At 51.6% G+C, this 13,482-nt stretch overlaps 1 protein-coding gene across 1 annotated transcript; it reads right to left on the bottom strand.

Moving 5' to 3' along the window:
• Nucleotides 1-1,610: 1,610 nt before the first annotated feature.
• SDHB (succinate dehydrogenase complex iron sulfur subunit B) lies at nt 1,611-13,241 on the bottom strand. Its single transcript, XM_065696871.1, has 8 exons — nt 13,134-13,241; nt 11,731-11,858; nt 9,889-9,974; nt 6,890-7,026; nt 6,485-6,601; nt 4,402-4,503; nt 4,095-4,217; nt 1,611-1,836 (listed from the first exon to the last, which is right to left on the bottom strand). The coding sequence occupies exons 1-8, from the start codon at nt 13,206-13,208 to the stop codon at nt 1,759-1,761; spliced, it is 846 nt and encodes a 281-aa protein (XP_065552943.1). The 5' UTR covers nt 13,209-13,241; the 3' UTR covers nt 1,611-1,758.
• Nucleotides 13,242-13,482: the final 241 nt, after the last annotated feature.

Genomic DNA, 13,482 nt, shown 5'->3' with positions numbered 1-13,482 from the left:
ATAACCTGGGATTAACTCCTATTAGGGCTTTGCCCCCCAGAACCTGCAAGGAAATGTACGGGCTCTGCCCGCAAAAGGGCTTTGTACTCCCATATCTTGCAAGAAAAGGCAAAGGGCTGCACCCCAAAAGTGCTTTTAAACCCCACATCCTGCAAGGAAATGCACCAGGCTCTGCACCCCAAAAAGGGTTTGCACCTCCCATACCCTGCAAGGAAATGCACTGGCTCTGCCCCCAAATGAGGTTTTGCACCCCCATATCCTGCGAGACAATGGGCTCTGTGTCCCTAAAGGGGGCTTGCACCCCCACATAAGGATGCCCCCCGAAAGGGGGTTTGCAGCCCCCCCTCTTTTCTCTCTGCTCATTTGCACACCGGTGCAGGGCTTCCTCCCAGGAAGCTGCTCCAAGGGGGAGTCTGAAGCTGTGAACTGGGTGCAGCCCCAAACTGCTCCCCTAGAGCAGAGCACATTCCCCCCCACCCCCAGCCAAAGCTCTGCTTTATGGGGCTCCAGCCACTGCAAACCCAATGCTATAAGCAGGGCTGCTCTTATGCAACTGCACCTCCATCCCTGCACAAGGGAGCTTTGGTTTCTGTGCCAGGAAGGGAGATAAAGCCAATGTTTTCCCTGGCTCCTCCAGTTCCAACCCCTACCACGGGCAGGGACACTTCCACTAGAGCAGCTTGCTCCAACATTCAAGACACAGAAGAGATGGGCAATTCAGTGACACAGAATTGCAGCCCCCAAGTATTCCCACAGCTGAATATTAAGGCAGCAACATCAGCTCAGCTTCCTGAGGCAGCCAGGAGGTTCCATTGCTGTGGGATAGCTAGCTATAGGGAACAACCCTGGTCATTTGGGGATTAAGCCTTGTAGACAGCTTCTTCTGCCACTTCTGTCTTCAACTGCAGCATCCTGGTGAGCACAGCACATCTCAGAAGCAGCATCATGACATTTCCAGAAGTTTTTACTCCATCTAGATACAGATTTATCTATTAGAGAGCAAAACAAAGCACTTCCCTTCTCTCCACCCCCCTAAGACCAAAAACTGCTGCTTCAAGCAACAACCCACCCTGGGCATCACAAGTTGGGTCAATCAGAAGCTACAAAACCACTTGTACTGGAGCAAAGAGGAAGATTCAACCCTGTTGTAATAAATCTACTTAAGGAGCTGGAATAGAAAATAAGCCCAAAAAGCAGGGCGGTGGCAAGACACCTCTGTCCTAACAGCACAGCCACTGGCCTTTGACCCTGTGAGTTCCAGGTGCCCAAGTGATTCCCAAGAGATTCCAGAACAGGGTGAGATTCTTCCAACATTCCCCTTTCCCAGCCACTTCCATCATTTTCCTGCTCATCGCCACAAGGCTTACGACTTGCAGGTCTCTTCCCACACATGCACTCGCTTTCGAGACACGGGATCAAGGTCACCACAGATACTCTGTCTCTATCTATCTTCATCTCTGCCATGGGGCCAGGTTCATATCCTCATCCACAGCAGAGCCTCAGAGGTGACCCCAACTCCTCAGGCACTCAAAACCCAATTCCAGAGAGCCTGGGGATGCTACACCAGAGGCAGAAGCATCAGTTCAATATTGTTAATAAAGTAACAGCTCTTATTTGTTCTTTACAGTATTTATTGTACGTGCAAACCTATAGGGAAAACACCAAACTGCCTGCTGGAACCTTCTCTTGCTCAATCAGGTATGAATTCCTATCAGGTAAAGCATGTTTGTGTGTTCCACTTCCAGTTAGGGAGCAGCATTACGCAGCAGTCGCCTTCTGTTTGTAAGTTGCCATCATCTTCTTGATCTCAGCAATTGCTTTACCAGGGTTCAAACCCTAAAAAGTAGGAAAATCAGCATGTTAAAGCCCCCACCTCCTGCTTCACCCCAGTCTAAGTCATGGTAAGGTCACAAATACGCTGCTACTCACACAAATAACAGGCAGAGGAGGTGCTCAGCACCCTTTTTTCCCCTAAAAGCTGGAGTCCAGCCTAATCTTGTGCTTCCTTTTCAAAGCTAGGAGGTTAAAGCATAATGAGAGGCAGCTCTGAAGAGCTGGCTGCAAGCAGGCCAGGCACCACGGCATGCAGAGCCATGGGTTTCAGCACGCTGCTACAGGTTTGCTGCACTTCAGCTCAATTTTCAAGGGTAAAAGCAAGGCAGTCGGGAGCAGAGCAGCAGTGCTGGGAGCTCACCTCCTCCACCTGCAGGCTGAGCCAGCAGCACTGCCCACTGCTCATTTGACTTTGGAGGACTGGTTTTGAATCAGCAACACGAGGATCAAAGAGAAGTGAGCACCTGAGGGACAGGAACTTCTAATAAAGCTTAAGCAAGGTGGAATTCAACAGTTTTATAGGGGTTATAATGAGTTCTGGAGACAGGAAACTGCCTTGTAAAACCTGACAGTGATGGGACAAGAGATCATAGAATCTCAGACTGGTTTGTGTTGGAAGGGGCCTTAAAGCTCCTCCAGCTCCAACCCCTGCCACGGGAGCAGCTTGCTCCAGGCCCCTGCGTCCAACCTGGCCTTGAGCACTGCCAGGGATGGGGCAGCCACAGCTTCTCTGGGCACCCTGTGCCAGCGCCCTCAGCACCCTCACAGGGAAGAGCTTCTGCCTTATCTCCAACCTGAATCTCTCCTGTTTCCTTGTCCTACTGCTACAGTCCCTGATGAAGAGTCCCTCTCTTGCATCCTTGTAGCCCCCTTCAGACACTGGAAGCTGCTCTGAGGTCTCCACACAGCTTCTCTTCTCCAAGCTGAGACTGGGAAAAGCTGATGTGGCTTTTCTCCTTACCAGAAATAAAACTGTTTTGGAGAACACTGGGGAAGTGAGCAAGAACAAAGTCACCAGCTGTAAATGCTCCTCACACAAGCCAGCTAAGTGTTCCTAAGGAGGTTTTCCTACAGTATAGACACTTCAGTCACAAAGGCCCTTCATCCTGCAGCACTGCTACCAAACTGAGCATGGATAATCTCAAGATGAGAGTATGGCTGAGATTGGAAAAGGAACTGCACAGGAACTGCCCCTGGTGCAGAGCTCACTGTGCAGTCTGTCAGGCCTGATGAAGACAACTGACAGGATTAGAGCATGTGAGGGGCAGTGTGTTATTAATCACGAAGGTGTCTCAAACTTAAGGCCAAGAGCTGTTTCCTCACGCTATGTACATTCCTCCATACAGCCAGATTTTCAAGTTGAACCTTCACCTTCAGCTGAACAGCTGACACTGACCAGAAGCTAGCTCCCTTTACAAAGGGGGAATTGTCTGTAGTCAGGGCATCACTTGAGAAACACATGGAGAAATGAGCATGCACCGTGTCAGCCCAGATCTCAATCACCTCCCCTTCCCATCTGTCATCTGCTCAAATATTTACCTTTGTATTAGTTCACAGCTCAGGAATTACTCCACCACCAGGTGCAAGCAAAGGCTGAGCAAAGCACAGCTGGCAGGAAAGCAAAACTCAATAATCTGCCCAACAACAGGCACAAGGTCATTGCAAGATGAGGAAGAGGCACGCTCTGGTTTGGGAAAGCTTACTCAGTTCTCAAAAGAAATACCAGAGAACCAGACCATCTGGGAAATGTCCTAACAGCAGGATGTCAGCATAAAACACGTCCCTCTGAGGTGTTGAAAGCTTGTTGTAGCCTTCTCCATTACGCAAGTTGCACAATACACCAGGGATAGTTGCTGCTACTGGAGTTTAAGGTTGCACTGTGGAGGGTTGTGGTGCTCACACCACTGATTTGACCACACAGCACAAACCTCCCTGTACCATCTCTGCCAGCGTCCCTCTCATGACCAGCGCCCTACTGTCACACTCTAAAGCTTGGAAACAGGTTCTTAAAGTCACAGCCTTGCTCACAAGGAAGAGATGTTCTTGCAGTGTGTAATACAAACTTTGCCATGTCCTCTTGTACAGCCACTATTGTAAGCACAGCTGCTGGTAACGCACTGTGTTTCAAGAGGCTGAACAAGGCAAGGCAAGCTTGAGGAAAAAAGCAAGCTTAAGTGAGTGTTTCCCTGCTGGTTTTCAGGCAGGGCGCTTGGAAACAATCCAGGAACCCTACAAGGGACACAGACAGGAGACACACATACCTTAGGGCAAGTCCTTGTGCAATTCATGATAGTGTGACAACGGTAGAGAGAGAACGGGTCTTGAAGCTGAGCCAGACGCTCCTCTGTGTAGTCATCCCTGGAGTCAATCATCCAGCGGTAGGCCTGGAAGTCAGAGCCAAATGCTTCTTCAAGGTGTTGTAACCAGTGGGAAGCATTAAAAGCAACATCTCCCTCAGGAATTCCAGCCCAAGATGCGGACCGTGCAATACTGTCCCACCTATCTGTCCTGCTTCTAGGTGAGGGAGTCCCCCAGCAGCCCCACGTGACAAACAGGATCCGTCCTTACCTGCATCAGCACAGCAGGACCCAAGTACTTGTCCCCGTTCCACCAGTAACTGGGGCAGCTGGTGCTGCAGCAGGCACACAGGATGCACTCGTAGAGCCCGTCCTGCATGGGGTAGGAGACCACAGCCAAGTCACTCCAGAAACCCATGACAAAGCCTTCTTTTAAAGAGGGGATTTACAAGAGCATGTGCTTCCCTCACTACTTTTCCCCTCTAGTGACTTGGTGCAAGAGTGGCTCTGAAAACCTTAGACTGAAGCAGCACTGCTGGAAGAAAGCAATTCCTACATGCTGGTCCTCCCCATGTTCCATCCTCCCAACTCAAACCATATAATAAACCAGGGGTTTGTGACAACAGGGAGGAAAAAGCATAAACTGAACTAAGGAAATTGCTTCATCCTCTGGCATTCCATCCTTCCAGTCTGTTCCAGAGAGTGGCTGAGGAAAGGAATAATGTGCTACCAAGTAATGATTCAAGGCTGTTTTGCAGAAAAGAGAGAGAGCACCGTCTACCCCACAGCCTCAGGGAGAAGAGCTCTAGGTCAGCATGTGCTTCAAGGGCATCCCCAAGCACTTAAGAGAATGGGAACGGTGCGAGCCTTGAGCCATTTCATCATTTACACAGAGATGAAGGCACTGAAGACCTATGTGGAAGTGACACTGGGCAGAAGACAAACTCTCCCAAGCTTCCTAGTAGCTCAATCAATCCCCCAGGCTAAGAGACAGAGTCCAGTCTAGCTTAATTTATGTACCTGAATGCTGTTTTGGGACAAAAGGATCATTACATTTAATTTAGAAAAGTACCTGATGCCAGAACTCCTCAGAGCTTTACCAAGTCACCTGCATTAGTCTTTCAGAAAGCTTTGCCAGAGCTCTGCAAGCCAGAGTTACCTTCTCACCCCAAATTTGTCTCATTTCTCACTGTAACATTTCAAATCACTGATGATGCAAAGGAAAAGGTGGAGATTTTCCAGCTGTATCCACACGTCTCCTGCACTGTTCTCACAGCAAGAGGAACTTCAGCAACAAGATAAAACAGGTCAGATAACACCATGAAGTGGTGCAGGAGAACTATCTGTTGCCTTCAGATAAAGATTCTTTCAGACTGTAAAACCCTATGGTTGAGAATGTCACAGCACCAGTCTCATGACACTGCCGACATCTGGGGCACATGATGGGTCTATTCACTGCCCTGTAGCTTTGCAGCAAGCACACCCCTCATGGAAAACTTTCAAGATGACTGCAGCTCATGGGTTTTTATTGCATCTCCTTTCATCAGCCTTCCTCTCTGCTGTTCATATTCACCTCTCTTTTACCACTTGCCAAAATGGGGGCTGCCTGCCCACTTTGTGCCTACGCAGTGACAGGCTGAGCTTTGATCCATGAAGCGATGGATCAAGACAGGTCAGAGGCAAAAGAGAAACTGCTGATTTACTGCTACCTCCTGTGGCAGCCAAGGAAATCCAGACAAGAACTTACCCCCACTATCAGCTTTTTAAAAGGCTGCTATGTCTCAGCTGTTCCTCAGACACCCTTCAGCTTTCTGCAGAAGCTTTGGATCAACACCACTCTATTCCCAGAAAAAAACCCCCAAAAGCCAGACATTTAACTCATGCACAAACACATCATGCTTGTGCTCCGCATCCAAAAGGGTTTAGCTGTTTGCCATTAGTTTTTAGGGTAAAACTGCTTTTAGGGTAAAACCCAGCAAGCAGCAACATGAAAGCACTGCTTAGCATGCTGCAGCTAGACAAGAGAGCGCCAAGCCTGACAGCCTGCATGCCAGCGTGAACTGCAGTGCCTTATCTCTACTAGGATATTACAAGCCTGTAGCTTTTATAGTGTTTTTACAGACAGTGGAAATGAGATCAGAGTCCCCACCACAACCATGACTGCATTTCATTAGCAGATGTTATCCTTAGCAACACCAGCGTGCCAGGATGCTGCACTTCAGGAGCAGATTCCACCCACGTGGCGTTTTGCACCAGACGGCTTGGTCATTAAAGGAACTAGAAGCTACTGCATGTTAGCGTTTAACGCAGGTTTTATCTGGAAGGGATTTCAAGGGTAGAAAAGAAGAAGTGACCAGTTTCTGACGGTCTTCTATGGACTGCAGGTACTGCTCCTTGCCCTCTTTGGACTCATCCTTCTTCTTCAGGTAAGGCTCGATGGATTTGTACTGTGCATAGAAGTTACTCAAGTCCTAGAAGTCAAAAGAGGTCACATTTATTAAGCTAAATTAATGCATGACATTGAACATCTGCTACCCCTCCAATGGAAGGTGGCATTTTCAACCTCAACCTGCCACATTCCTCCAAGTGAGGCCAGACTTAGTCACTGCTGTGAAGCTCACACCCACCCAAGCCAGAAAACAGGAGTAACATGTGAACTGTGAGACCTGATCTTGTTGGCACCTCCTTTCCCAATCCAAACCCCATGCTGCCTGGAACAGCACCATCCTTGGTGGCAAGCTGAAGGAGGCGATACTCACTGGGACAAGGTCCTTCACCACATACATGTGGGGGAGAGGGTAGATTTTAGTGATCTTGTTGAGATCAGGGTCAATTTTTTTGATACAGGCCAGCGTGTTTCCACCAGCAATGTTCATGGCACAGGAGCCACAGATGCCTGAGTGGGAGAAAAAGAGTAAAGCATCAGATATTTACCCTCTTATCCTACTCAAGAAAGATCTTCTTGGCCCCAAGCATTCCCCCAGGCTGTCTTCAGGAAACTCTGTACGTGACAAGGAAAACGCCAGGAGTTGCCATTGGCCCAAACATGTTGCTACTTAAATAAAGAACAAACACAGGAGTCACTTTCATTAAAGCCAAAACTCATTCTCAGTGTTGAGCTTTCTTCCACAGCAGAAAACAAGTGGCTTGGACACCTCACCCCTTTCGCATCACTCATTAGCTGTACATGCTACTTAGGGTGGAGAAACCATTCGGCTTCATTCACAAGTTTGAAGCACAACCTTGTATCAATGCGAAGCAGCAAACACCAAGATTATAACATGGGAACCAGGTGCATCCCCCATCTGCCCTACAGTGATGGTCAAAAACATCCCTGAAGGTCAGGAACATAAAACAAGGCCAATGGACACTGAGCTGTGGGGTGCAGTTGACATGCTGGAGGGAGGGAAGGGATGCCATGCAGGGGGATCATGACACGCTGGAGAGATGCAACCGCACACCTCATGAAATTCAACAAGGCCAAGCACAAGGTCCTGCATATGGGTCAGGGCAATCCCAGTCACTGCTGCAGGCTGGGGGAGACAGGATGGAGCAGCCCTGAAGAGAAGGACTTCGGGGTGTTGGTCAATGAAAAGCTCCCCATGACCCAGCTTCAGTGAGCACTTGAGCCCAGAACCCCCCCTGTGCTGGGCTGCACCCCCAGAGCGTGAGCAGCAGCTCAGGGAGGGGATCCTGCCCCGCTGCTGTGCTCTGGGGAGACCCCCCCTGCAGCCCTGATCCAGCTCTGGGGCAGCAGCACAAGAGGGACGTGGAGCTGCTGGAGCCAGGCCAGAGGAGGCCATGGAGATGCTGCGAGGGCTGGAGCAGCTCTGCTCTGGAGCCAGGCTGAGAGAGCTGGGCTGGGGCAGCCTGGGGAAGAGAAGGCTCCTGAAGGGGAGACCTGAGAGCAGCTCCAGTGCCTAAAGGGGCTGCAGGAAACCTGGACAGGGGCTTGGGACAAGGGCCTGTAGGGACAGGCCAAGGGGAATGGCTTGAACCTGCCTGAGGGGAGACTGAGCTGAGCTCTTAGGCAGAAGCTCTTCCCTGTGAGGGTGCTGAGGCGCTGGCACAGGGTGCCCAGAGAAGCTGTGGCTGCCCCATCCCTGGCAGTGCTCAAGGCCAGGTTGGACACAGGGACTTGAAGCAACCTGCTCTAGTGGAAGGTGTCCCTGCCATGGCAGTGGTATGGGACTGGATGAGCTTTACGAACCCTTCCACACAAACTATGCTATGATATGATAAAGTCTCTAAGCCAGAAGCTTCTCTCTTGTGCCTTCTGTAGCAGGGTAGAGCAGTGTCATAAACTGTATTTATTAACTCTCAGAGGTGAGAGGACTGACACTCACCAGAACAAACAGCATATAAATAGCTTAACAAATGGATTAAATGACACCAACAATGATCTCCCAGTAACAGAAGGATCAGATGAAGCCCAGGAAAGGCCAAGGTTTACAACAAAAAAGCAGCACCCCAGAACTGTCACAGATACTGCTCAGGTCAGGAGCTCGGGTGTCCAATTCCGATCAATGCCTAAATCATCATATTAGAAGAAAGACAAATGTTGAAAGGGCAAAATTCTAATTTCAGGGGATTTGCCACATATCAATTGATATGAGTCAGAGAAATGCCACTGCTCCTCACACTGATGAGCCTCAGACACACTGGCCTTCCCCTCACTGCCAGCTAAAGGCTGGCACTTGAACAAGGTTATTCCTCCCACTCGAGAGATGGTTACACGTATTTTCCAGTCAACTGGAGAGGGAATTGGGATTGCAGACACAGGCCCACAAGTATGCAACAGGAATGTGTGATCAGGTGGTTTTCTTAACCCCGCATGGCAGAAAAGGGGCAAGATTGAACCAGCCCAGCTTGAAAATCTGTCTTCAGGTTCTCAAAGTAAAGTATTCAGGGCAAGTCAGCTGCTGACTATCTTAACATCAGACTCTGAGAACAACCACACTGCATGGAATTCCTCCACCTGCTATGCAGATTCTACAGGAAACTGCTGCTTTAAAGCAGCTTTTCATTGAGATCCAAGTCAAAACATCTTAAGGCATCAACTGCACCTCAATTTCTCATACTCCCAACCCCACCTAATTAAATCAGAAGTCAAGCTATAAAGGAATCCTCCCTTCTTGCACTTCCTCAGCTTGCATTTTAAGCTGAGCTTCCCAATATTACCCATGAATCAGGATAGTTCTTACAGGTAAGTTCTAATGCAGTTTAAGCAGACATGTTGATTTGTACCTGTCTGAGGACCAGCTCTGCCACGGAAAACCACCAGATGGCCTCTTCCTCAACCAGTCCTCTCACTTAGTCAAAGGGCCAAAAAAAGATTCCTGAAGCTATTCCTAGAAGTCCTAAGTACTCTTCCAGTTACACCCTTTCTTATTGCCTCAGCAGCCCCTAGGATTCATTCCCACTCATGTCTGCCCCCTCAATTCTGCTGCTGTCATCTCCCTGGCTGGAATTCCCGATGCAGTCCGTCACCAGAGGGCAGCAAGATGAACAAGATTAGGACAAACTGGAAGGACTGGGGCTGTCTAAACACATTGCTCATGGCTCAGTCTTGTGTGATTACACCCTACAAAGATGAGCTTTAACTTTACTACTTGATTCATTGGGGGCTTCAAACGCAGTAGCTGAAGAGGACAGCAGCACACTGCCATCTGCCCTGGAGTTTTCTAGTGGTTACACGGGTGCTGTCACAACAAATCAAGGACAAGCTCCAGTGTAGCAGGGGGAAAATCCTTCTTACCTTCCCTACATGACCTGCGGAAGGTCAGAGTGGAGTCTATCTCATTTTTGATCTTGATGAGAGCATCAAGCACCATAGGCCCACATCTGCAACAGAAAACAGAGTCAGTAAAGCTGTGTAATTCCCCCTCCTTGCCTCAGCGCTAAATCTCTGGCACCAACTAAGAAACACTTTTATCAGCTACAGTTAAAAGCACACTTGTTCTTCCAGTCCAGGCACCAAGATAGAAATCCCTTGACCAGCACGTGCCCATGTGCCTCTGGTGGGAGAGAACCCCTTTCTCTTGTCAATGAACAGAACACCTGGCTCAGCTGCAGAGGGTTCACACAGCACAACTGGAAAGCGAGCACCTCTCTACCAGTCCTGCCCTTTTGGGTCAGGTCTTAACAAGTCTGCCTGTCCTTGTTGGTCACGAGAGGCAGTGCTGTGCACGGAAACACACTCACAGAATCACAGAATCTCAAGGGTTGGAAGGGACCTCAAAAGATCAACTAGTCCAACCCCCCCACAAGAGCAGGGTAACCTACAGTACATCACACAGGAACTTGTCCAGGCGGGCCTTGAATATCTCCAGTGTAGGAGACTCCACAACCCCCCTGGGCAACCTGTTCCAGTGCTCTGTCACTCTTACAGTAAAGAAGTTCTTCCTGATGTTAACGTGGAACTTCCTATGCTCCAGTTTACACCCATTGCCCCTTGTCCTATCACTGGATATCACTGAAAAAAGCCTAGCTCCATCATCCTGACACCTACCCTTTACATATTTGTAAACATTGATGAGGTCACCCCTCAGTCTCCTCTTCTCCAAGCTAAAGAGACCCAGCTCCCTCAGCCTCTCCTCATAACGGAGATGTTCCACTCCCTTAATCATCTTTGTGGCTCTGCGCTGGACTCCTTCAAGCAATTCCCTGTCCTTCTTGAACAGAGGGGCCCAGAACTGGATGCAATAGAGCAGAGAAGGCACTCCCCACAAATCACTAACTAGTGCAAGTCACCCTAAAATTTGAGTTCTCCACCATGTGCTTCTTAAGCAGGGAGCTGGGTGGCTTTGTATGTGGAGCTTTCAGAAAGGACTCAAGGGGAATTCCTCTGGCAAGAGCAGAGCAGCAACTGGAGCGCAGGGAAGTCAAGGCACACGTGCCCATGTGAAGGTTTATGCACCACAGATGAAACTGCACCTCTTCACAGGGCCACGGAGAAAAGCTTTCTGGGTGACAGCTACACCAAGGTGTGCAGGTCATTACTACAAGTTCAATGTGATCTATGTGGCAGAAGTAACTAAGTGGGAAGAAAACTATGTGAAGAGTTGGATGAAGCTTCCATCTTATCTGCCAGGTTTGGGACTGCTAGCTATACATAAAAGAGTTTCCCTATGGAACATGCCCCAAGATTTTCCACATAAATAAAGCTTAACAAAGCCACATACACCTCTGAGCCTTCAAACCAGCTCAGGAACACAGCAGAAACCTCATGGAAGTGACAAAACAAAGTGACCATTTTAGTGCTGACAGCTATTGAGACACGGGCCTTCGGGGCACAGCTGAATTCATCACACCCAGCACTGACAGATGAGGCAGGGGAAATCATCTCACATGATGCTAGTAAGATTTATGAGGAAACAGCGATGATCTCAACTGTGCTGAGGACAAGGCGCCCTGTAACACAAGCTGAGGCACTACCTTCCTGGCCACTCCAGCATGGTTGAAGCTTAATGAGGCTGCTGACACCTTCAGCTGCCAGCTCAAGCGCTGCTCCGTTATCACTTGTCAGGTACCTGCGTGCCCAGGCAGCCCCAGCACGTCTGCCTGGCAGCAAAGCTTCTCCCTAACGGGCCACACTCACTTATTCAAATCCACTTCATAGGTCTGCATGCGGGGCTTGTCCCCAGGCTTATCGGGATCCCATCTGTAGATGGCAAACTTCTTGAGACGGGGCGATGCCGCGGCTGCCGTCTGCGCTCCCCGGCACACCTGTATTCAACGAGCAAAGCAGCCCTGAGGTTAGCCAGGCACCAAAAGCACCCGAGGCCACACGGTTGGGGTGAGAGCTGCAGGAGCCATCGCTGCGGTGGATTTGGGCAGTTTATGGGATATCCTCGCAAGGCTTTGCTGCAGCACCGGATCCTGGCGTATGCAGCTGCCTCCTTCATGAGGGAGAGGAGACAGTGCTGAAACAAGGTGCCTGCAGGCATGCCTTCCTGCCCCCAGACTGCCCTCAAAGCTCCCAGTCACTTCCCTACCCAGCTCCAGGCTAACAAACCACCTCCTCATGGCATTCCCACCCCAGGCCCCTACCCCCCCTCTCCCCAAATTACCCCTCACCCCTATTCCTCCTGTTCCACATCTCTTCCCAACCCCCTTCTGGGCCCCCCATAGAACCCCCATTTCCTGACAACCTCCCTCTCCCCATAAACCCTTTCCCAAACCCACTCCCGCTCTATTTTGTCCCCAGACCTTCCCCACCATTCCCAACACATCCCCTTTCCCCAAGCCCTCCCCACTCTTCCCCTGCCCACTCTGAACCCTCTTCCCACCCCGTACTGCGTGCTGGACCCCCTCCTGCCCCACAGGCCCCTCTGTGACCCCTCACACCCCCCAGCACCCCTCCTGCCCCCCACCTCCTCCCCAGACTCGTCTGCCCCTCTCCTGCCCCCCAGCTCCTCTCCAGGTCCCTCTGAACCCCTCCTGCCCCCCAGCTCCTCCCCAGGCCCCTCTGCACCCCCTCCTGCCCCCCAGCTCCTCCCCAGACCCCTCTGCCCCTCTCCTGCCCCCCAGCCCCTCCCCAGGCCCCTCTGCACCCCCTCTGCCCCCCAGCTCCTCCCCAGACCCCTCTGCACCCCCTCTGCCCCCCAGCTCCTCCCCAGGCCCCTCTGCACCCCTCCTGCCCCCCAGCTCCTCCCCAGACCCCTCTGCCCCTCTCCTGCCCCCCAGCTCCTCCCCAGACCCCTCTGCACCCCTTCTGCCCCCCAGCTCCTCCCCAGGCCCCTCTGCACCCCCTCTGCCCCCCAGCTCCTCCCCAGACCCCTCTGCCCCTCTCCTGCCCCCCAGCTCCTCCCCAGACCCCTCTGAACCCCTCCTGCCCCCCAGCTCCTCCCCAGACCCCTCTGCCCCTCTCCTGCCCCCCAGCCCCTCCCCAGACCCCTCTGCACCCCTCCTGCCCCCCAGCTCCTCCCCAGACCCCTCTGCACCCCTCCTGCCCCCCCGGCCCTTCTCTGTCGCCCCAAGCCCTCAGCCCCTTCTCCCCACCGAGGTTCCCCCGGCCCGCAGCAGCCGCGCGGGGACGCCGCGCCTCAAGGAGACTCCCACCACGGCCGCCGCCATCTTGGCGCTGCGCAGTTCCGCAGCGGACGGAAGGCCCCGTGCCCCCGCTCAGGGGAGGGAGGGGCCGGGCTCTGCCCGCCGCCATCTTGGGAGTGGCGGCGGCCTGAGGGGAGGCGGCCATGTTGAGCGTGGCGCGCCCTGTGGTACGGGGCGGGATGGAGGGGCCGGGATTCCCAGATCACACCTTTTTTTTCGGGAAATTGGGAAAACAGCGCGTCCTTCTAGTCATTCTGTTTGCAGGGGAGGCGCCCAGACCCTCCCACCTCCCCAGCAC

The sequence above is a fragment of the Lathamus discolor genome, chromosome 16 (assembly GCF_037157495.1).
Source record: "Lathamus discolor isolate bLatDis1 chromosome 16, bLatDis1.hap1, whole genome shotgun sequence".
In the NCBI taxonomy this organism is placed as follows: Eukaryota; Metazoa; Chordata; class Aves; order Psittaciformes; family Psittacidae; genus Lathamus; species Lathamus discolor.
The sequence above is the reverse complement of the archived record's forward strand: the minus strand, read 5'-3'. Positions and strand labels throughout refer to the sequence as shown.